Source organism: Daktulosphaira vitifoliae, unplaced genomic scaffold (genome assembly GCF_025091365.1).
Source record: "Daktulosphaira vitifoliae isolate Bord-2020 unplaced genomic scaffold, ASM2509136v1 Scaffold_1, whole genome shotgun sequence".
Lineage (NCBI taxonomy): Eukaryota > Metazoa > Arthropoda > Insecta > Hemiptera > Phylloxeridae > Daktulosphaira > Daktulosphaira vitifoliae.
The window spans coordinates 38,688,197-38,713,419 of NW_026099572.1; the positions used below are offsets into that span (position 1 = coordinate 38,688,197).

The following is a 25,223-nucleotide window of genomic DNA, read 5'->3' on the forward strand; positions in this document are numbered from 1 at the left end:
AAAATAAAATTGACAAACCTTTGTCTTAGTAATCAAAACAACATAGAGGACTTTATTAAATTTTTAAGTTTAAGAGTTTAAATAAAAATTTGAATTTGAATTTGAATACATTAATGTCTCCATCATCAGGGACAGTCTGAAGAAGTATTTTATAAATTATTAACTTTTCAAAAGCCATAAAAATTTTTAGATAAAAATCAGAGGTAATCTAGGAATGAAATGTATGTCAATAAAAGTAACACAGTTGTACATCAAATTAAAATCTATTTCTTCTATCTAATACTAGTTTAAAAGTTAAAACTTAGAACATTAAGTTAGAGAAATAGGAAGAGATCTTTTTAAACCACCTATTCAATCACTAAATATATGATTTCAATATTATCCTAAGTAACACCATGACTTTAAATAGATTTTAGAAAAAAATATTGAAATTCTTTCAGTTATACAGCTTGAATGAAACTATAGAAATTAAATTTTTATTTATCAAAAATTAGGACATTAAACATTTATTCTAAATAATTCAAGTCTCTTCACTTTTTCAGAGAGTAAACTTACACTTATTCAAGTATGAATATTAATAAAAAAAATAGTATATTCAATAAATTGACTTTTTTTAAACAATTATCACCATTTTGTGCTACATACTAAAATGAGAAGTAAAGACAAAAAAAAATTGTAGTCCATTTTTGTAAATTTTTCAGGAAAGCAAAAACAAAGTTTTAAATTATTATCTCTTTAACAATGAAAAAAAAAACATTTAAATATTAGAAAAATATAAATATTTTTCACTGTATGAATTTTATTACTTGGTACTACTGCTAATGAGTTATTCAATCAATCCATAAAATAAGAATCGAAAAAAGATCCCTTGTACCCTTCATATACTATTTTTTTAACTTTTGTTTATCAATAATATTAAAAAATAACTTATTTTTGGACATTTTTATAGAGTATTATTGACTAACATTTCCGAATGCTTATTGGGCCATTTAAATTCGTACAATAGTTATTACATTTTACGTAGAATAATTACAATTTTTTTCCCTAAAATAATTTTTTTAATAATAAATATAACTTTCGACATTTTTGGGGAGCTAATGAGAAAAATTACACATGTACGGATACACTACGGATGGTGGGGCAAAAGAAGGAATTGAGAAAAAGATTGGATAAAAGTGACTACAAACAAAAGTAGTACTATAATTAAAACTTTGTGTAAGCTCCTAACATTTAAGTGCTCGAATAATTTTTTCCTCAGTTTAGGCATTATATCTTTTTTGTTCCCTTAAGTATTTTATTCGTTCCATAATAGTAGCAGTAAACTTTTCCCTCGATAGCAAAAGAAAAATGAAATATAATAATTAGTTTAGAGAGAAAAAAATGAACTGTTTATCTTTCTTTTTTTTCGTAGAAAAGGGAGTAAAAAACATAATATATAGAAAACTTATTTCAACTTATTTTCCATTTTTACTCCTCTGTTTTGACTTTTTTGTGGTTACTCAAGACGTGACTTTTTATCCTAAATAAAATCACTCTAAACAATTATAACTTTTTTGCCCTTAAGTAATACATGAGTATAAAATCAAAATGCAAATATTTTTACTATCAAGCTATGCAATAATTTAAACCTTCGAAAATGGAAGCTGGTACAAAATATTTTTTCAAAAAGGAGCCTATTTGTATAGGTAGTATTTTTATTATATCAAATATTATCTTTTCGACTTGTTCTATTAAATTTGAGTAATTAATCTTAATAAAAATTATATGAAGTTTCAAAATTAAAATAGAAATAAACAAATTAGCAAGTATGCTTTATTATACTTTATTACGAAAATTTGACCCAAACTATTTTTTCTTTTACCACATTATTAAAGAAATAAATTACAAAAAATTAATTTTGAAATAAGATCACAATACTTACATATTATTTAAAATCAGTAACAAATATAAATATTCTATAAGTATTAATTTTAATCTACTTACGGATTTCATTAAAATAAAATGGAAACTCTCCAGGAACAGAACAGTTAAGACGAGACTTAAGATATGAAGTCCATCGATTTTTGAGTTGTTGCGGTCCACCGCGGTCATTCTTACATACTCTGGCAACTCGGGAAAATACGTTCTATATATACATATACACACATAAAAACAAGTATATAAAAAATAAGTACTATTCAACTAAATCATATGAATTCATATGAAAATCCCCTTCAAACTATAAAATTTATTGTTTCTAATACACACTTAACAATGCGGTTGAATTAATTAGTATAAATCTCAAGAGACTACCTTTTGCGCTCCTGTTAACAGTAACCATGTCATTAAAAACACAAAAATACTATTGGAAATGGAATAACAAAGACTTTTGGTGAAATCAAACGAATACTCAAAACGTAAATGATCAAAATTGCGCAGGTATCTTTTGTAAAAATTAATACTCGTGGGAGCTAAATTATTCACATCGACACATCAATTAAAATATTTTATTTCGGAAAATGCATATAAAAAAAAAAAATGTCTGAATTATCAAATACATGTATGCGAAATTTTTAATACACACAATATAAAAAGAAGTTTTGATTGATAGTGTTAAAAATGTTATATTTGTGTACAAATTTTCGATACAACATGTAAAATGACATTACTAGTATGCAATATTAACGTATACATTAAACTTATCATACTGACGTATGGTAATTGTTCAATTATTTCTTACAATGTGGTAAATATATTTTACTTCTGAAAAGTATAGAAAATACAATATAAAAATATCATTTTATTAATTAAAACAAAAATATTATATTTAATGTGATTTATGACATCATTATAACCGTTTACACACAGTTTTCTTTTGTATAAAGAAAATAACACGAATAAATTTATAAGATGTATAAATATAGAATGATTAATTAACGATAAGACACTAGTTTCTTTTGGAACTAATGAAAATTTTTAATTTTTGTAAAGAATTCGTTGTTTGATTCAAAAATTACTTTAAAGATCATAAGCGTAACTTTATGAACAAATTCAAGGGTAGGCTAAATTGATTTTTTTCCACTTTAATTCTTTTGTTTTGTTTTTTTTTTTTTATAAAAATACACATACATTTTCTAAAATATGGGGAATTAAACCTCCACCCCTTCCTCTGATTTTTGCCTATTCTTTAATGGATCCCCTATTTTTATGGCCTATTGAAACAGATAATTGTTATGTCCGGTATTATGAAAATGAAATTAATCATGAATTTGCCTTTTAAATCCAAATCTTTAAACAATTTTAAAACACAAACAGTAAAATCGAATAAAAAATTTGATAAGAATAAAATGTTTTTTAATCATATCATCAAACTAAAAATAGGGGTTTTCATTAAAGAAAATTAAAAATTAAGTTTTTTATCTCCACAGGTATGAACAAAAAAATTATTTATTTATAAATAATTTATCTAGATATATTAAAATTTTTTGAATCAAACAATAATTATAACCAAGAAAATAATTACATACTAAATACATAAACAGATATAAAATCTATTCAATATATTAATTTTATCATTTTCATGACAATATTTTGAAGGAAATATCACACCCCAAGTATAATGTTTCAACGCGTAACAGAATCGAGAATTGTTACAAAAAATGTATTTTGAAGAAGCGATTTTTGTAGTTAATGCACACACACCGAAACAGATTCTATATTTTGTTTCCCTAGGCGATTCAGTAGTAAATCGAGTAAACGTATAAATACGACATCCAGACGAGCACATCATCGAATTACGAACCCGCCTTGTAGCGTTTATGAGAAAATCATGTTTGTGTAAAACGTGTCTTGGACAAAAACTTGTCATTTTGCTAGCTATTTGAAGGTGGTACATTCGAGTTTCATCACAGTTTTCCATAACACACAACTAAACCTCGTGCCTCCCGCTTCATATAGTAATGGAAAAATATAATAACAAATCCCAGCGTAGTATCTGGTAGATACGGTAAACAAGAAAAAGTATTTCATCCGAAAGACAAATCGAAAACTGTTAGATGTGAAATTACTGTTTGCTTAGCGAGTCAAATTTAAGGCAATTTTTTAACGTCTAAATTGCCACCAATAGAAAACACAAAGTTTTAAGATAATCTAAATATGCAATATGACGTCTGGTAAACATCTGGCACGACAGTTAGGTGTAATTTGTTATGAAAATCGAATGACGGGGAAAAACGTCATTTCTTGGGTCACTACCAGTTCGATACATTGAGTCTAATGCGAGAGGTGGGTAAAGAGATGAAGAAAAAACTATAATAACTCACTTTTCCGCAGTTTATATATTCGACAGCAGTCTCTCGGAAAAAGAAGTAAACAAAGTCGCCATTGGCAAAGGAATGCACAAAATGTGGAGCTGAAAGAAAAACAATTTGTCAATGTCTTGCAAAATTAAGATATTGTCTTTATTTTTTTTAACACTCTAATATTATAAATACGTACATTCACGTATTTACAATAATTTTATAACAATAGGAAAATAGTAAAATATTAACATTACCATTAAGACTTAAAGAGTCGTATTGCTCAGTCTGTAGTTGTCCTTTATAAATTATTGGATCCATGCTAGAGAAATCAGCTACAGTCGCAGAAAAAAGATTACCGTCTGTAAATCATTAGAATTCATTATTAATAATTTTAGAGTAACATTATTTTAAACGAAATTTTACACGGGTATAATTAAAAATTTAATAATTGAATCACTAAAATTACTCACCAACATAAACATAAGTACTATTATGTTTTGGATCATAAGGACATACCGCTTGACCCGGGCTTTCTTTTTCTAGTGAGTAACTACCAGACTATATTTTAAATTAGACAACATTTAATTAATAAATTTATGTTATTTAATATTAATTATTAGATGATTACTCACTTCTATGGAATAATCCCGACAAAGTGGTTTGTAAGAATTTGTTCCACAGATCAATAGTTGGCCAGAAGAAGTTTTTGCCAAAACTCGAATATAATTTTGACAGTTATCCTGAAATTAAACATTTACCATTAGTATAAAATACACAAAATATAATTATAACAGTTTACTAATATTAAATAAATATTTTTTTTATTAAATCTTAGAAATATCAAATAAAAATCTTTTATTTATAATCATTTACTAACTCCAATATTAAATACTATATTGTGGAATGACTGGTAATCATCAATAGTTAAAAAGATATTTATTTCACAATTTCTATAATTTTTTTTTTATATGTGAATAAATTCTTAATAAAACTAAGCTATCGTAAGCTAAAAATGCAATTTTAATATTTAAGGCATGTGTTGAACTTTATAAAAGTCATAACAATTGTTTAAAGTATATATATAAAATATTTTTTAATATTATTAATGAATATTTTCAATTATCATGTAGTATTTATATGATTAATATTTACATTTAAAAAGTTTAAATTTGAAGGGCTTGCGACAACTACCATATGAAGTTATAATCTCTTCAACTTTGACCAACAAATTCAAAGTTAAACTTTTTTTTTATAATATCAAAAGTTTATGTATAAATGTGTATAAAATTCCAAAATATTAGTCAACGTAATTATAGTGTAAATAATGGTTTATAAAAACTTTATGTTCTTTGTCCTAAATAATTTCAAAAAGTGGATTTATCTGGTTGTTGCCGCAAGCCTTTTATTTATTAAGTATTGAATTTTTATCTATTAAACGGTAAAACTGTATAGTTTATTTTTTATATAGTACTATCCAATTACTAAACAAATTTTTCAAAGTTTTTATTTATGGCGATAAAGAGAATGAAGAAGGAAGCATTAAACTTTCAAGTCACGTTCAGTATTTTTGGGTGATTGATGGTCCTTTGTGTAGTTACAATTATTGATGACGTTTCGGTCATTTCTGACAGAGAGGTCCTAGTTTAACTTATATTTAACCCAAAACTTCTTACCTTGTATAATTTGGTTTCACCTAATACGTCTAATTTTTTATAAAATGTTTTAATGTAAACTTATACAGTAATACAAATATTATAATAGTGGTATGTAATTAAGTCTTAAAATATTCATTAAAAATATCTCAAAATAAGCCAGCTACTATAACTTTTATTTCACGCATTTTTTTCTTATGTTAATGTACGGTCATTTCGTTATGTTATTTCACTGACCGAATAATCTTTATAAGAACTTTATGGATATACTTATTTATTATGTTGTTACTATTACTATCATCATTATTATTATTACTATTAGTACTGCTAGCTAAATTTTATTTTTTATTATATACCTAATACGGACACAGCTATAAACGTTTGCATTTACAACGGTAATAGAATTCACACGCAAAATAAAACTCAAAATGACACTCAAGGGAAATAATCTGTCACAACTGGTTTATATGACTATTTATTTGTAGTTAATAAATGTCATTTTTTAATAATATAAAATATTTAAGATTTTAAAAATTTCATTATTTTAAAAAATCATCAAACTAATAAAAAAATGACTTGATTCAAAATTCAATTATATTTTTTCCTTCCAACATTCACCACATGGTATTTTTTTAGATTTAAAAATGTTTGTATATATATGCCACTTCAAAAATAAGTGTTCAGTGAAGGATATACGCTTGCTTCTAAATACATGTGCATCACTAACCATTTTGAATGTGCGACTATACACTATTAGATTTATTTCTAATAGCGTAGGTTTAATAAGATTTTGTGATACAATTGAATAATCTATTAGATAGTAAATTATATTGGTAATAAGTAATATGAGTTCATTGGTTTACAAAACATACGTTTCTTTATTTTGTTTGGAACATTGCAAAATAATAAAAGTCATGATTAATTTAAAATATTAGATCGTTGCTGTAGCAACCAAATATTTATAATTTATTTTCAAGTTTTACATTTAAAAAGTAAGTTATCTAATGACTTATTTAATTATGATTCAATAATTATTTGATATATTTTTCGTACGTCAGATTATTAATTATGTACTAAAATATCAACAATTGTCTGTAAATGCATTGAATATCAAATATTGATATTTTACGTATGCATGTATAATTTATGTATTTACGTATATAGTTACTATAAAACTGTATAAAATTAAAAAAACGATTAAATCATTAGTTAATAACTAAGTGGAACTTAGCATTAAGGTAGTATTTTCTATCCTAAATAATAAGGAGAAAAATGATTAAAGAAAAACAGCAAATGGCGTCGTATAAAAGGGAAATAATCCCTTCATTTTCTACAAAACCAGAAACATAGAACTTTCTTTCTTAACAGCTTTCTCCCTTCACACTATTTTTCGTTGCATATAAGACCACTAACGAAAACAATAAACAAAACTATCGAAATCCCAAATGCAAATTATCCTTTATATCCCTAGTAAATCTTTTTTTAGAAAAACTCAATCAACTGAAGTTCTAAAAAAAAGTTGTAAAATTCCCATTATTCATATCAGAAAAAAAAAATAATATTATAATATAATATGTTTTTTATGTTTGTTCATGAAAATTTTTATCATTCGCTAGACCAATTTTATTGATTAATACGTCAAAAAACCTGATTTTAATAAAGTTTAAACTATCAGCGATAAAAATTTGAATAATCCCCTTAATTTTAGAAAAATATATAAAAATTTGCTATTGTAAAAGACCACACTTTCAAAAAAACTTTTCTACGCTTTATAACTTAACAGTTATAACATAATTTACCACAGTAAATTAGAGATAATAGGTTTTTTTGTGATATGCTTTTTTGAAAATTAAAAAAAAAAACCCGAGTACTAGAAAGATTTAAAATGACCACCCATACATGTAAAAAATATTTTTTCAACTCAATTTTTGAAAATGTTCCGGAACTTTTAAATTATAGCAAATTAAAGCTCTTCGAGTATACTGCAATATTTAAAAAAATCCATCCCACATGTAATATTGGCTGTTAAAGTAAAAAAATCACAATTTTACAAAAAAAATTTCAATTTTTGAATATATTCCGGATTGTCTGACACATGAATACCTACATCAAATTTAAGTTTTTAATAGTATTTTATGATAAAAAAATATAATGTTTCTACGATATTTTTTCTGTGCCATAAATCGTATACATATTTATTATAAATTAAGAAATTCAAAGTTATTTTTACATAATCGATAGTTGAACGGCAGTTAAAATAGGCAAATTTGCTACATTCAAGTATTCGAGAGTTCAAATAGCAATATGAGGAATTTCTTTGATGTATTATTATTCTTATGAAACGTTACCATAACATGCAAAATACAATATTATTCATTTGCGGTGAACACACAATTTTTAAAATTACTTTTACAAAAATAATATTTTCCCAAAAACTGGTGTTGCAACATTTGTACCGTATCCTACATAATCCAGACATTTTTCGATGATATATAGATATGAGAAATACCCAGACAATTTTTTTGTCTTTATTAAGTGTTAAATGTTAACACGCTTATCAACAATTCCCTTTTTACTTGTAGTAATTTAACTAGCAATAAAATTCTATCGTAAAAGGGATTATATTAATACCATGTCCTGTCGTTAGTGTTATTTCATTTTGTTTTTACATTATTAAAGATTGTTTTGGGATATTCTATACACACACATACATAAAACAAATAAAAAGTTGGCTAGAGGACATAGTTTATTAAAACAAGCATTATGTAAATTATACCTACACACGACATAGATTAATTAAATTAATTTTTGTAATATGATGTGAAATAGTAAAATCAGTCTCAACAATCTTTTTAATGATTGTTTCCCAAAAACTTGTGATACTTCATAACCCAACCCAACCTCACATAATCCCACCTGTCTTAAAAAAATTGAATTTCCCGTGTTATTAAACTTTTAAAGTATTCTCCTCTACACTAACTATCATATACACGTCCATAGCAGTTATTCGTGATGGTGGTGTAGTTTTAGTGTGTTGATTGATCGACAGAATCCGGAGGTGACATCGTCTTTTTCAGCCGATGCTGGGTGTCATTAATGATAACACAAACCGTAAAATACCGTTTGAAAAAATCGGCTACATTTACGTATATCTCAGATGAATGGTAGAACAGTTTCTGACATGTTTTTCGTCTTTAAACTAATGTTACAGATTTTATAGCAAACACACGAGGAAAACTTCGAAAGACTGAAGAAAAAATGTAAAAAGTTTTAAGAGAGAATGGCCTATTTAAAGTTTAATGGAATTGTCATAAATCAATAAACTATGATCGCTTGGATAACAATACTGATACTATATTGAAATTGTTGAGTGTTTTTCAAACAATGAAAACGTTTTAAATACTTTAACTCATTGAAATAAATAATTAGTTTAATGGAATATATTAACTTTCAATAAAATATCTTTTAGTTAAATCACTTGCATATTAAATAAAAATAAATTTAAAGCTTTCAAATTTTGTATACATTTTGTTTTAAGCTACAATATAAACATTTTCAAAAATACAACTAAAATTTTAATTAATCTTTGACATAATTAAAAATTAATTAATTTTTGAAACAACTACAAAATAGATCATAAAGTTTATATCATATTTTACTGATATCAATAATGAAATAACGTTCTAATAAAGGTATACAATATCAATGTTTATTTCAGTAATATAATGTGATAAAATATTTATTTTAATAAGTCACAATTTATATGAAATTATCCATTCATATACAGAGTGATCGAAATCTGGTAAGACACTTATTTTCTCAGAAACTATTGAGAATTTAAAATTTTTGTAAAAAGAAAAATTATTAAGTTTATAAAACTACAATAATATGAAGTTAAATACATTTTTTTTTATCCCTTCAGGGATAAAAATGTTTATTTATAATTTTTTTTAATGGGAACCACTATTTTTGATTTGATAATATGATAGAAAAAAAATTACAAACAATTTTGTTCTTATAATTTTTTTTAACCGAACAACCATTTACGTTTTATAATTGTTTAAAAATTTTGACTTACAGAAAAAATATTGTCATTTATTACGTTTCATAATATCGGTGGCAGTGCAACCTTTATTTTTGTTAGATCCTTTAGTCTTTCAAAACCATAGACTTAGCTATTAATAATACACCGATAACCCGGTTTAAATCTATTAATATTATTACTCATTTAGTGCGTAATAAATTTTTATAGCTAATTTACCTGTCATAACTTGATGAATAAAATTTGGTTTATGCAACAGCAAATAAAAATAATGACTTCTGTATTTAATACAGTAAAATGACAATAGAAATTTGGCCTAAAATCACTTAACTTTAACAAGCTGTAATGGACGAATGGTTAATCGGATAAAAAAAATTATAAGAACAAAATTGTTTGTAATTTTTTTTTCTATCATATTATTAAGTTAAAAATAAGGGTTCCCATTTAAGAAAATTATAAATAAGGATTTTTATTCTTGAAGGGACGAAATAAATAATGGTTTGTCTACACAATATTGTACAGTTTTTTGAATTTGATATTTTTTCACTATAATAAAATTAAAAATTCTCAATATTTTATGAAAAAATGAGTGTCTTACCAGATTTTGATCATTCTGTATACAGGGTGATTTTTTTATCATAACCCACTCAATTACTTACAGAATAATAATAATTAAAAATTTTTTTTTTATTACTATCTTTAGTTACACATTATTCTTGAATTATTAACTATGTAATACTTTTTAAGTTCATCCCTTATGCCTGGTAAGGGTGTCAACTTTGTTTTTTTTAATGGTAACACATATTTTAAATTTAATAAAATGTTTGAGTTTTCAATTCAATAGTAAATGCCATTTGAATTTTTAATATAACTTTATTCGTTTATTAGATATAAACATTTAAAGTTTCAAAATTTTGAGTTAATATACATGTATAATACACATGGGATTGTAAATACAGTTAGCTAATTGGTTTTTTATGACATCGATATTAGCAGGTACAAAGCATTGTTATTATTAATGGTAGTAAGACACATTGTTATGAGTTTATAAATACACTAACTGACAATACAGAAAGTATATCTATTGATAATCATAATTAATAATAAACAATCCGCGACTGAGACAGCAATGTCATAAAAATCCAATTAGCTACCTGTATTTACAATCCCATGTATATTAACTCAAAAATTTGAAACTTTAAATGTTTATATCTAATAAGCTAATAAAGTTATAATAAAAATTCAAATGCCATTTACTATTAAATTAAAAACTTATAAGAACAAAATTGTTTGTAATTTTTTTTTCTATCATATTATTAAGTTAAAAATAAGGGTTCCCATTTAAGAAAATTATAAATATGGATTTTTATTCTTGAAGGGACGAAAAAAATAATGGTTTGTCTACACAATATTGTACAGTTTTTTGAATTTGATATTTTTTCTCTATAATTAAATTAAAAATTCTCAATATTTTCTGAGAAAATGAGTGTCTTACCAGATTTCGATCACTCTGTATATGGATGTGTATAAAATACTCAAGAAAGATATTTTTTTAATTTGATATTCAAGATTACATAAATTTAAAAATTTTAAGCAAGACATCCCTATCTGCTAATTACACCACACTGTTTACATTTTTAAGTGGTTTTGAATATCATCATTAAAGAGATAATGTTTTAGTTCTTTCCATGACATTTGAAGCTCAAAAAGCTTTTAGTTTGTTCGTCAATCAAAAAAAAAAAAAAAAAAGAAATAGGTTTTTTTTTATCAAAACGACTAGTGATCATATTAGCTTATATTATTATTCTAAAATCGTCAAAATTAAACTAAATCCCCAAAATTACTTTTAGCTCATCATTTTTAACACTAATTATCCATTAAATTTATTCAAATTAAAAATCTATAGTTACTATACCCTAGATCAAATAATATAAATATATAAATATCTATATATAAAATATTTTAATTTTGTAAAACAAACATACCTCATCTTTGCCTTTAACTAAGCACAATTTATAGTCAACATCAGTAGAATGCCATTCTAATCTCTGTAAAAAAAAATGTTTTGATTAAAATTAATATACACGTTTTTATTTATATTTATAAATTAGAAATAAACCTCTTTCAAAATTCATCGTGCGATATAAATAAGTAAAAATTGATTAATAAAAAATGATTACGATAAAATAATTTGTAAAAAAAAATTTTTTTTTTATTTTTTCTATGAATATAATATTATTTATAATGATATCTTTTTTAATAGTAATAATAATACATTACTAAATATAGGCGAAATTTGAACAACATTTTTAGTGAATCTAACTATTTCTCTCCTCCTTAAAAATATTACTATATAAATTTACAAGTAATTATTACTATTTTCGGAGAGCTACAACAAGATTAGAGTGGGCTAATCTCCTTCTAAACTCTAGTTTTGTATATATGTTGCTAAAAAGAGTATAAATTCATTTTTGTATTAACAAGTGTATTATTAAGAGTAATATATCTAATTTGGAAATAAATTATATTATTATGGTTAAAAAACTTATTAACTAAATGTAAATATTTATTATAATAAAAATAAAACTTTAAAATATCATTGTTTAAGTAACTTTGAAAGCTCAAACAACGTGTGCTGAATATAATAATACAAATACTAATAACATTTAAAGTGAAGACAATGGTGAAGTGAACTTTACAGGAATACTGTAGACCAGAGGATGTAGAAACTGATAAGCATCAAAGATGTAAGCATGCAAGTCTTCGTGTAAATTACTTGGTATAGTAAACAAGTAATCCACATTACTTCAAGGTGTAGGACATTAAATTTTGCAAAGTTTTGAGCAGACATATAGTCTGACACTGCTTTGTACCAATTAACTAAGTTATAAACCTCAAGATATATTTGGTTATTTCACTAATTTTCTAATTTTAATCTCCAATAATTAATTGTATTGATCGATTAAGATGAAAATGATTGAAACAAATTAAATAACTTTTTCGTGGCAAATAGAAATGCACAATCGGTCAATAACTATTTCCTAATAAATATTAACTTGACTAATTTCATACAATTTGAAACCAACTACATAAATAATTTATTTTAAATGTAATTGTGTTCATTTTTAACCTTTAACTTTGTCAAATAAATTATATCTAAATAATACTTCATTAATATACAACATATGCGACATTATTAAATAATAATAATAAATTTACTAAAAAAAGAAAAAACTTAATTTACTCAATAAATTTTAAATTAAATCATTAATTATAACATAAGTTTACGTCTACGTTATTTTTGAAAGGTAAACTGAGTTTAGAAATTTTGTTAGCTTATTTCAATAAATGTTAATACAATAAATTATAAGTTTTCATTGCCCATTGTATACTTCACATTTAACTTCAAAATACTATATGATATACATATATAAGGTTATTGATATTTTTTTCGACTAAGCTCCTATATGTTTTATAATATAATTTATATTATCATTTTTCGAGTATGATGTAACATGAATACAATTTTCTTAATATATTTTTTTTCATTTTCTCTATTGATCAGGTAAATATTACTAACAGCGACAGAAGTTAAAGTCTAGTGGTTCTTTATTGCGATAAACATTATGAGATTAACTGAAATAGGCGGAAAAAACTACCCGTACCTTCATTTTAATGTCATCTCCTGACGCATTTTTTATACTGCTCATAACAGAATACCGATTATTTGGATACATCAATGTCGTTTATAAGCATAAACGTACAAAATGCTATACACATATTCTACTCTCTTCGAGTCCTAGCCAGTTCTTTAGAGTAGAGGGGTTAGTAGAACTGTGCCGTATGCAAAACGAATGACATTAGAGAGTGATTTATTAGGTAGGGTGATGGTCTCTTTGATAGGTGGCGGATAAGCTGTTTGAAGAAGAAGAGGAACTCTATGCATTCTTTATCGCGTCAGAAAACGGAATAGCATCACACTACCAACAGAAACCATTAGAGAGACGGTTACGACGACATTATCATAACAAAATCGAAAAAATAGTGCGATTTACTCTTTCACAGGACAAGTATAAAAAGAACGTAGATATGATTTCTGGCACAATATTTTCTTCAGACTCGGTAATGATGGAAAAATACTAAAACTAGGCTCGCATTTAGGTTTCACAATAAACGAGTAAAAGCCTGCCAATCACGTAAAACTTACACGTACTTATTATCGCCATTTGGTACAACCCTCCGGAAAATTCACTTGTTCGTAACGCGAATATTAATAAAGGCCAGCAAAGTTTAGTGGCTTCCGGAAGAGAAAAATTTTTAGATTTTTCCGAAACTTCTTTGGCGTGAGAACTAGAAACTTCCGGAAACAGATGTTACGCATACACGCGAAGGAACGCGAGCTTGCATCCAGTACACAACTTTTCCAATGTCTCACCCATAGTAATTGCATTTAGAAATATAAAACTGATAGGTTCGAAGACTACAATCGTCCCCATACAATAAAAATATCTTATTACATAACACGTGATTATGTGGTGCCTATGTAAGATATATCTTTTTATCAGAAATATGTAATTCGATATTATTTCGGCAGATTGCAAACAAAAGCAAAGTCGAATTTTTATTTTCAAGCGATAGATTTTTTTACATTGCCAAAGAGTTAAAAACATATTAAAATAATACTTACATGACTTGTTAAAAAATAATATAATTTACCCCGGGGAATAAATGTCACTGTAGATACCTAATCTGTCAAACATAGAAATTTAGTCAGTTGTGTCTATAGGGACTCTACAGGATCGAAGAAGTGTTCGACTGTTACGTATAAAATCGAGTTTTGAATACTTGACTGGACGTCTGGCGCCTCAGGGGAGGTTACAAAAACATTAGCATTCCATTGCGTGTTGACAATTCAACAAAAACATATAACTACACATGGCGCACAATTTTCCCGACCAACACATCCATAGAGAACGTTGAATTTATTTGTGAAACATTCATAACAACTACTAACCGCTGATTCTAAGTACAATGACACAGAGAACTGGGACAACCATTAATTATATGAAATGTGTACACTATATGCTTCCATTTCACTGGCTTTCTGCCTGTATAACCTTTACTATAAATATATATATATTTACAAGTGAATGGTCAACGATGTAAACGAAATAATATAGACAAATAGCTGACACTTTGGAGTGCAATAAAATATAAAATTTAAAATAAAGATAAAATGAAAACGATTCTAATTAAAATGCATTCAAATAATTTGTTAACAAAAATTTACGACAAAATAATTTACCAAGATTTTTATGATTTGGGTAGAAATGTATAATTTGTCTCTCGTGGAAAAATATACGACTAAATTTTACTAGGACTGTTTGTTTTTGCTCAAAAATGTCGATTTGTTAAAGACACTATTACATTTTCTAATTTATTTTTACTTTTTCTGAAAAATTGCAATATAGCCATAGATAAAAATTGTTTAATTATGTTTTAAAAATTTTAAATTATTATACCATTGAGTTTGAATTCTTTATTTTGTATAAATAGTTCTATTTTTTAAGAAGTTCATTAATTTATAAGATTATTTTTGATGTTCAAACCACTTTTTTAAAAATCAATAAAATTTTAGAATTTAATATTAATATTTTTTTTTTATTATAATACAATCTCAAAGAATAAATATTCTCATTGTACTCATTAATATAATTGCACAAAGATTGTTTTTTTTTGTTCTGGTGTATCAATTTTGTGTTATTCTTTATACAATTCTGGTTGCTTATTTTTTAGGCGTAAATGATTTTAAGTGATCTAATATATAAATAAAATATATATAGAGAGAGAGTTAAATTGTGGTTATTATTAACAGTTTTAAAGTTGCCGGTAAATTCAAATAGATAAAAACTTGAGAGAAAACACAAAAATGGCCGACGATCATATGAAATCAGACGACAACAAAAACAGAACAGTGAAAACGACATTGCCCCGTCGTTAACCCTCCGCTTGTTTATAATCGCGGCATGCCAACCTTTTCGCATGACCAATTTTCTCTGTCGTTCTAAAAAAAAAGAACATAGCAGAATCGTTAGTACTTCCATTATATACAGGGTGATTCTTTTATCAGGAACCACTTAATTAATCGAAAAATGAAATAATATTAATCATTTTTTTATTGGTGTTCGTTAGTTCCATGTTTTTTTCTATTTATCAATCATGAAGTATTTTTTAAATTCATCTCTTATACCTATATTGGTATATTTATTAAATAATGATCTAATTAAAAAAATGTATGGTTCATAATAACTTTTGAGCCAATATTTCAGAAGTTATTAACATTTTTATACCTATTAGTAAACCAATAAAAAATCAATCAATATTATTTTTATTTTTCGATTATATAAGTGGATCATGATAAAAGAACCACTCTGGAGAGAGACAAATAAAAGATACAAGCACAGTAGGATAATAATAATAATTATCTACAGAGTACAATCAAATATACTTAAAAAAAATAATGTCTTCAATTTTTTCAAATTTAAACATTAAAATTAAAAAAAAATTTGAAGAAAAATAAATATGTTACATTGAGGAACTATTTTTCACTAGACATAATCATTTTTGAAGTCAGCTGTCTATCAGAATGAATACCTTTTTCTATAGGTAAAAGATTAATTTTAGAATAATGGATAAATTCGAGTTTAAATTGTAAGTTTATTACACCGGAAGTGTATCAAATATCCCAAGCGAATCGCTCTGTACAATGTTTTTGAACATTCTAACGATCGATAAAAAGCAACCGACCCCTTCTTTAAACCCGCCCTATGGTAAAGTTGTGTTCATTCAAGAATCCAATGTTGCCGAACACATCGTATGGCACCCAAACGGTTTAAAACTAATGTAATTCTTTTTTCTACAAATATTTAAAGTGTGGTATTCCTAAAACAATAATTTTTTTAGTTCGTAAAAAAAGGTTTAATAAATGTCACAATCATCCTACCGTATTATTATTTCAATTACATCAATATAGAATCGTATTTTAGCCATAATAAAATGTTTTTCTTTGGTGTCGATATAAAAATCACTAGGTCAAAAGTTACTTAATACAAAACGTAAAAATACAAATGATTGTTATTTTTGAAAATTCACTAGAAACTTTAAATTGTTATAACAAAAGTAAAAACAAAAAGTCAAAAGTTTTGACTATTTTCTGTGATGTTTTGACTTAAAAGATCACAAAATTATAAATATATTTATAATATATCCATAAAATAAGAATATTTTTTGATAAATATGAGAATGGATTATAAATCAATGCCTCTTGTCTTATAAATCTTTCCAAACGTCAATAAATTGTTCATTTTTATATAGCAAACTTTTTAATTCTATAGTTTATGTTTGTTTAACAAATGAAACAAACTATTGATATGTATAAATATAATTGTTACTTTTAGGGTCTTTCAGTATCTATATATATAAATTTGTACATTGAAAAATGATTTAATCTTACCATATGCTTACAGTGATAAAAATATTTAGATCAAGGGAGGTATAGATTTTTTTATTTTTTGTTTGTATCAAGTTATAAGTTAATAGCCTAACTCTTTTAATTTATTATTTACTTAATAAAAAAAAATTACTAATTTAATTCCATACAATGAATTTTTATAATGAAAAATGTTTAATTTAACATTTACAAATAGCGAGAGCATGTCATATAATATAAGATGTCATAAAGTTACTCTTGATATTTGTAAATAAAACTTTACGTATTCATATAATTTTTCTTTGAGTATTATTGGCTAGAGTTAAAGAAGTTCGAAAATTTACCTAATCATAATCAACAAAGGCCACCAGTAACAATTACAAATATGATGGAAAAAAGGCCAATGACTTGGTTCAAGTAAATTAAACAATAATTAGTTAAATTAAATAATTATTGAATTAAAAAGTTCAATAGAGATATATGAAAGTAGAGTTAAAAACTTCATTTGTAGACAAAATATGGGTCTATAAATTAAAAAAATAATAATAACAGACCTTATTAAAAATCACTGGAAATTAATTCATTAATCTATGTTCAATATTTTTTAAGTTATACGCATTACTACTTTACAGGCTTCTTTATAAATAAGGAAAATACCATCTTGAAATTCTAAATATACTGTTATTACATTTAAAGTCATAGGAACAATATACATTACAGTTTGTAATTCATTCCACCAAAAGCAATCTAAGAAACTATGTTAAATCAGATAGCACGCGACCAAAGTAACCATTATACTCACGTCATTTCTCAATTTATACATAATGTAGCGCAAAAATTATACGTGCAGACAATTATACAAACATATTTTTTCTATGACCAAAATATGTAAAAATAGTTAAGTTAAGACCCTGATGAAACCGATAGCTCATATGAAACTTATCGGTTCACATATAAGAATAATGATAACCAATTTTCCTGATAATGACAATAGCTAGTAATTTAACCAACAAAAATAACCAATAAAATGTACAAAATAAATATATGCCCATCAAATAAGACTGTCAACCAACTTATTGCACATTCTATACATAAACACAATAAATCTTTCTATTGCCAAATCAAAATATTTTTGAAAATGTGTATCAAAAAAAAATTAATTTATAATAAATAAATAAATAATATAAGTATACTTAAGTATAACTAGTGATTTAAATTATTAGCATTAGTTTAAACTTTATATACGAAAATATTCAGGAATCTAGATTAATTAAATGTATTAAATAATGAAATACTTATTTATGTATAAAAGAGCATTTTTTTCAGTAATATTAATTTTTAGATGATACAGTCAATATAACTATATCATATAAATACGCTCAGGATGTATTCCCAGCGTTTTTAATCTTTAATGTTAGCGTGATTTATGTAATTCACAAACTTAAATAAATTGTGTATATGCAATCACAGTAATACTATTATTTAAATTATAACATGTAGTACTAAAAAAATTATTTAAATATCAATAACTTACAACAAATGAATTATTTATGCTGATTTAACAACAATTTTGAAATATCATTATATTTTATGTCAACTATAACTACATATCATTTTTATTACACGTTATTATTACTTTTCTCGAATAAGTTTTTGTAATTTAATAACACATAATAATTTTACTAATATATATATATATGTATACAATTTTTCTAATTACCTGATTTTCTGTTAGATCTGGTAAACTGAGATTATACATCATATTCCTGAAAATAAAAAATATACATAAAAAAATGTTTACAAGATGATTCTTTTAATATTAGTAAGTGTTTATTTTCGTGTCTCTTACAACTTCTTATCAGCTCTCACTAGACTTCAACGATATGTCAATATATAACAAATCATATCTAATCGAAGAAATTATCTTTAAAATTTCGAAAAAAATTCCTCGTTTTCTTCATGGGAGAAATGCTTAAAAAAATTACTATTTCTTATTTTTTTTTTTATAAACACTTTAGGTGTTTCCATTGATTTAGTAAAAGTTATTCGAAAATCTACCCACAGTGAGGAATGAAAATGGTAATTTTTGCATAAAATGTTGCTATTTTAAAAAATTTCAACTTAAAAATTTCCGGAAATATTTCAAGCTTTAAACATTGTTTAAAAGTTAATGATAAACACTATTAGTAAAAATAAATTTTTTGGATTTTAAATATTAAAATTTCAACTTAAATTTGCTTTAACTTTTTGAAAAATGTGAGATCAATATAATATTTTTATAAGTACTATATAGAAATATATATATATATATATATCTTTTATCCGATATACTTTTTTTTAAATCAGACCAAATTCACTTTATATATGGAAGTTCAAAACTTGAAGCATACGCATAAAGGTTAACCTTCACAACTTAATTTTTGAATATGTTCCAGAAATACTACAAACTTTAAACACATGTTAAATTAAAACTAATGTCACATACTATAAGTAAAAAATAAAAACTGTCCAGACGATTCTGTCTTCTAAAAAACGGCCTCCAATACTATACAAAAAATGTTATTTTTGTGTATTTATAATTTTCTACATTTTTTTTTTCAATTTTTTATGCCTATACATTAAGTCAAACAGTATAGTCATATGGAAAGTCATTGTAAAATAACCCATTTAACCCTCTTTTAAAAATAAAAATAACAATAAATATGATTTATGAGTTCATTATGAATATTTCAGGCAGATTTTTTGTAGCTTTTAATATCTATCCAATAAGTATATTAAAAGGAGGCTTTTCTTTAAAAAAAAAAATTTTAAAAAAGATTTACAGTTATTAATTTTATTTTTCTATTTATCTCTTATACCTTATAAGGGTGTTAACTTAATTTTTTTTAATAGTAACACACATATATCATTAGATTATAAAATTAAGAAAATATCTCGTTGATAACAACTTTATAATAGTTCTTCTAAAGTTATTAACATGTTTATACCAAGGTGAAGGAGAAGTGATAAATGACTAATGATAAATATTGTCATACACGAACCTCATCACTAGACTATACAGTGTTCAGTAATTTAGGAAACGAATTTCTATTGTTCTCATTATTTGTAACAATATTTCCTTACTTACTGAGAATACTCTGTATACTAAAATAGTAATTTTTTACTATTTTTTTCTTTTAATAAGATTAAATTGGTTTTTTAATCAGATAATTTATGCTCAACTTATATTTCAAAAATATATTAAATAATTTCAAATTTAACTATTAGATTTTAACATATCATCAAGTAAAAATTAATAATAATAACAAATTCGTATAATTTTTTTGTTCGCACAAATTGAGTTTTAATATTTGCATGATTATTTGAACATAGTTTAATAATTTAAAATTTTAAAATTTAAACCTTATTAACAAAATATATTGAATTATTTTAACAGTTAAAGAGGACATTATAATCAATTAAATTTTCAAAAAATATCTTATTATAAATATATATTTTTATATATTTATAATGAAAAATTTAATCATTTTTCAAAACTTTTCATTTTAATAATAATACATTATTATCTATTTGATAATTGGAAATATATATTAAATAAATAAATAAATGAAATTTAAACTTTTAATAGAGAAACTGATATAGGCCATAAAACATCTCATAACCAATTTCACTAAAAGATCACTAAAATCTTTCTTTTTTGTCTTTTGAGAACAATATTTGGTTTAGAAACTAGTTTTCCCATGAGATCCAATTACTCCGAGCTCACCATACAAACACTAGAGGGCTAGCAGGTTATTACGATACACACCATCACATATATGAGCAATATTGGCCACAGAAGTTTGGCAATAGACATGGGGTTTTTATTTGCTCGGGGACATCCCAAGCTCATAAGATTATTATTTTCACTTACTCTAAAGTTTACCCTTCCGTCTAATCAAAATTAAAAAATTAAATATTAAATATTATACTCATACACGTCAATATACACATATAGTAGAATACATTTTTTTTTGTACATATGTTTAAAAAAATACAAATTATTAAAATTGTGAAAACATTTTATAATGTTTAACTTAAATGAATAATTTTTACTGAGAATAAAAATTAAATAATATATATATATATTATTTTATTTTATAACGATTTAATCTAATTCTAGAAAAATTGGATTAACTTTTCTATTTTTACCATTTTTTAAAAATTATAATACATATACACATCTTTTAATATAAATACTTGTTAAACATAAATTCTATACCATCAGTAGCTTTAAGAATGCCTTAAAGAAATTGTGCAAATAAATTACCTCTTACAAAATCACATATTTTTCAATCAAAGACTGACTAGATCATTTGTGCTTTAACTAGTCGTTCTATCTTCATTCTCTTCTTTTTTATTCGCACCATCATTACATTTACAACGATATAAATGTATAACATTCTGATATGATTTATTTGTTTTTACCCTAACGAGACACATCCACTATAGTTACTTTAAAAACTAATAGCTAAATATTTTCCTAGTATAAAATAATATACTTAGTTGATAATCTTAGAGAGTTTCACTAACATATTTTGAAAGTTTGACGGAAATTATAAATTGTAAAAATGTTTAGTAAGCGACAGAAACTTAAGGTGATTGTCGAAAAATTTCATAATTATAACAACCGCACAAATTTTTTTTTTCGAAGAAATTTTGAAAAACCCACTTTATTTTGAAACCTAAGCTATGATTTAAAAACATTTAAAAAATCTGGAACATTCAATGTATTTCATATTATGATCTTTTACAGTAATTCAGTCATTAAAAACATCTTTATTTAAGTCATATAAAGATTCTAACACACATAATATTATTTATTTCTGCTAAAATAATTTTAATAAATTATGTAAAAAAAATGATTCCGAGATTGTTTTTCAAAAATTTGTAACTAAATACTTTTATTAGATTAATTACATTACATTACATTATTATATTAATCACAATTAAACTTGTGAACTTCATTTTCGTTATTTTACAAAATCGGTAAAACTAATATATTTTAGTTTATAAACTTTCTGATGAGGAGAGTGAATAATTTAAAAATTCTGATAATATTACATAAAATTGTAGCTAAATAAATTTAAAAACATAGACTAATTTATTTTAATAATATACAAAAAATTTTATGATTTGTGGAGGAAGATATTTTGACAAGTATCGAAAAATTGTAATAAAAAATATCATTGAAATTGTAAATTTGTTTTCTCTTGCTTGAAAAATGCTAAAGTTGACACATTAAATTTTTAAAGTAACCATAGACATAAGTTTATATGAATACGAATAACTCAACAAAAATTTAAAACAACGCTCGAATACCATTCGAAAATATTATAGTAAAGTTAAATTTGTGAATTTTAAAAGTTATAATTTTATATTTTTCTCAACTACTATAAAATATAAAAAACTCAACATTTTCAAAATAAAATATTATTTACTAGAAAAATAATTTTGGTTATAAACTTAGTTTCCAAAACACATATTGTCTAACATAATGAAATAAATCATTCACATTAAATGACAAGTTATTTAGATATTTTTCTCACTATCTAGAGTTCATTAAGACGGTACAATTGACAGATTGATACATTTTTATAACGTTTTTCATTTAATCTTTTAATGTTAACTATCAAAATGCATTAAAACGCTTACTATGGATGTGTCATGAACTTTAAGTAAGACAATTAACAGAGGGGAGCTGTTTGCGAGTATTTTGACCACACAGTTAATGGAACTAAGAAATATTGAGCAAAAGTGTAAAATATATATATATATAAGAAACTCCAATTACAACGAAAAACGGACCCCTTTCATCCAATACACCCCCAATTACGTGTTTGGGATTTGAAATTTTTGTCTATGTATCAAATGGTATCTCAATTCTAGTGGGCTTTAGATGGTTTTACCTCGACGATGAAACCAAACAATAATGTCCAACATATAAGCCAGGATCGAAAATCGACTAAAATACAATGTACCATTTAACACAAATATAGTGATGACGATTATTTGCCCGGATTACTTGGGTACGTTATGCAATCCAAATAGCTCATAAAAGGTTTAAGAATTCAAAGAAATATATATAAAAATGGTCATCCATATTTTTGGTTTCAGGTGAGAATACTGTCATCATAAATAATTCAAATCACAAAAATGAACTTTAATAATAGCAATTCCGTTTACTAATAGAGCACTCAAACGACCAATTTCAAAACTACAGAATAAATAAAAAGTATCCATTTCCCGAACTGAATCCGATAAAATATTACATTATTATGATATGTTCAATGCAGTCACGTTTAAGATGAAGTATAAAAAATTAAAAATAACAATAATGAATGAAATAATTTGCATGAGCTTAGGGAAAAAAGTATAATTAAACACTTTTTAATATTATAATAATAAAAATCTACAGGTTGATATTTAATGTCGATTGAATTGTAAAACAATTCACATGTAAAATTTTTTTATACTTCATTATACTATAATTCCATAATAAATATATAAACAATAGTACAGTTGTGTCGTATGCTCCACAACACAAAAACTATAAAATTAAGGTTATGTTAAAAAAACCACAATAAATAGTTAGACTATTTTATTCTATAATAATTTAAAATTTTCAATATTCTTTTGCGAATTTTTTATTTGTCGGTCAATTTTTCATAGCAGAACAATCGTCGGGCAAAATTATTTTTTTAAATATAGTAGTACTCTCAAGACCCTTAATTTGTTATAGTCTAAAATAAAGTAAAATTTCCGGAACATTTTCAAAAATTGAATTAAATAATAATTATCACTGCGTAAATGGTCTTTTTCAAACTTTCCATTATTTCAGTTAAAAAAAAAGTTATAACTTTTACGGTAGCATAACTTTGAAATATTTTTCTAAATATCTAAAACCGAGGAGATTTTTTCTAAGTTTTGGCGCTATGTTCAAATATAAAAAACGGGTACTTTAGAGATATTATTTATTAAAATTGGTCCGGTGAAGCTGTGAATTTTCATGGACAGTCATAAATAAAAACACACATCGTCACAAAAACAATACCTTCTCACCTTCACATCAAAGCTAAAATAACGAATTCGGGGAGATGTTATACACAAATTTGACAAATTATTGTTTAACACAAAAAATGAATTAGCAAAATAAAATTATCTTAAATTTATATGAAAAGTGGTAGATCTAGACTAAATTAACTAAAATTGCCTATATTAATTTAAACAAATATCATTTAATGTTTTTTACCTCTATCGTCTTAAAATTCAAACTTCATCATAGTTAATGATAATATACAATATTAATCAATTATTTTATTTATATTTAAGTATATTTAAAAATGTATATAATATAATAACATTACCTTGCGCCGACCAGAATATTATTGCCATCCCTAAGCAGTGTTTTAAAATAGTCAGTATGAGTATTATTTCCAGAAAATATCTTGCTATGCTCTGACACTGCAAAAAAAAAAAAAAATTAATAAAATTCATAAATTGTTATACTTATCAATATTTGTAATAATTTAAGTATAAAAAGCATATGTATAAGCGTTTTATCAAAATATACACAGTGGAATTGATTTTAAAAACCACTCTTATGACTTTTAAACAAAATAATAATTACACTGTAATTCTTTTTACATATTTTGCATTCTTAGACAGACTACATTAAAAATATAATTTTTATAATTTATTTTTAATAATACATTTTTTTT

At 24.5% G+C, this 25,223-nt stretch overlaps 1 protein-coding gene across 4 annotated transcripts in view; it reads right to left on the reverse strand.

The window, feature by feature from the left end:
* LOC126903662 (semaphorin-1A-like) overlaps positions 1-25,223 on the reverse strand; it is a 79,282-nt gene that overhangs the window by 4,785 nt on the left and 49,274 nt on the right. For all 4 annotated transcript variants that reach the window (XM_050682043.1, XM_050682033.1, XM_050682026.1 and 1 more), the window contains 8 exons: positions 24,870-24,966; positions 19,184-19,229; positions 11,960-12,022; positions 4,913-5,020; positions 4,751-4,838; positions 4,535-4,639; positions 4,302-4,390; positions 1,984-2,125 (listed from right to left, as the gene is read on the reverse strand). In XM_050682043.1, coding sequence (XP_050538000.1) covers positions 1,984-2,125; positions 4,302-4,390; positions 4,535-4,639; positions 4,751-4,838; positions 4,913-5,020; positions 11,960-12,022; positions 19,184-19,229; positions 24,870-24,966 — 738 coding nt within the window. The remainder of the gene's footprint in view (positions 1-1,983; positions 2,126-4,301; positions 4,391-4,534; positions 4,640-4,750; positions 4,839-4,912; positions 5,021-11,959; positions 12,023-19,183; positions 19,230-24,869; positions 24,967-25,223) is intronic.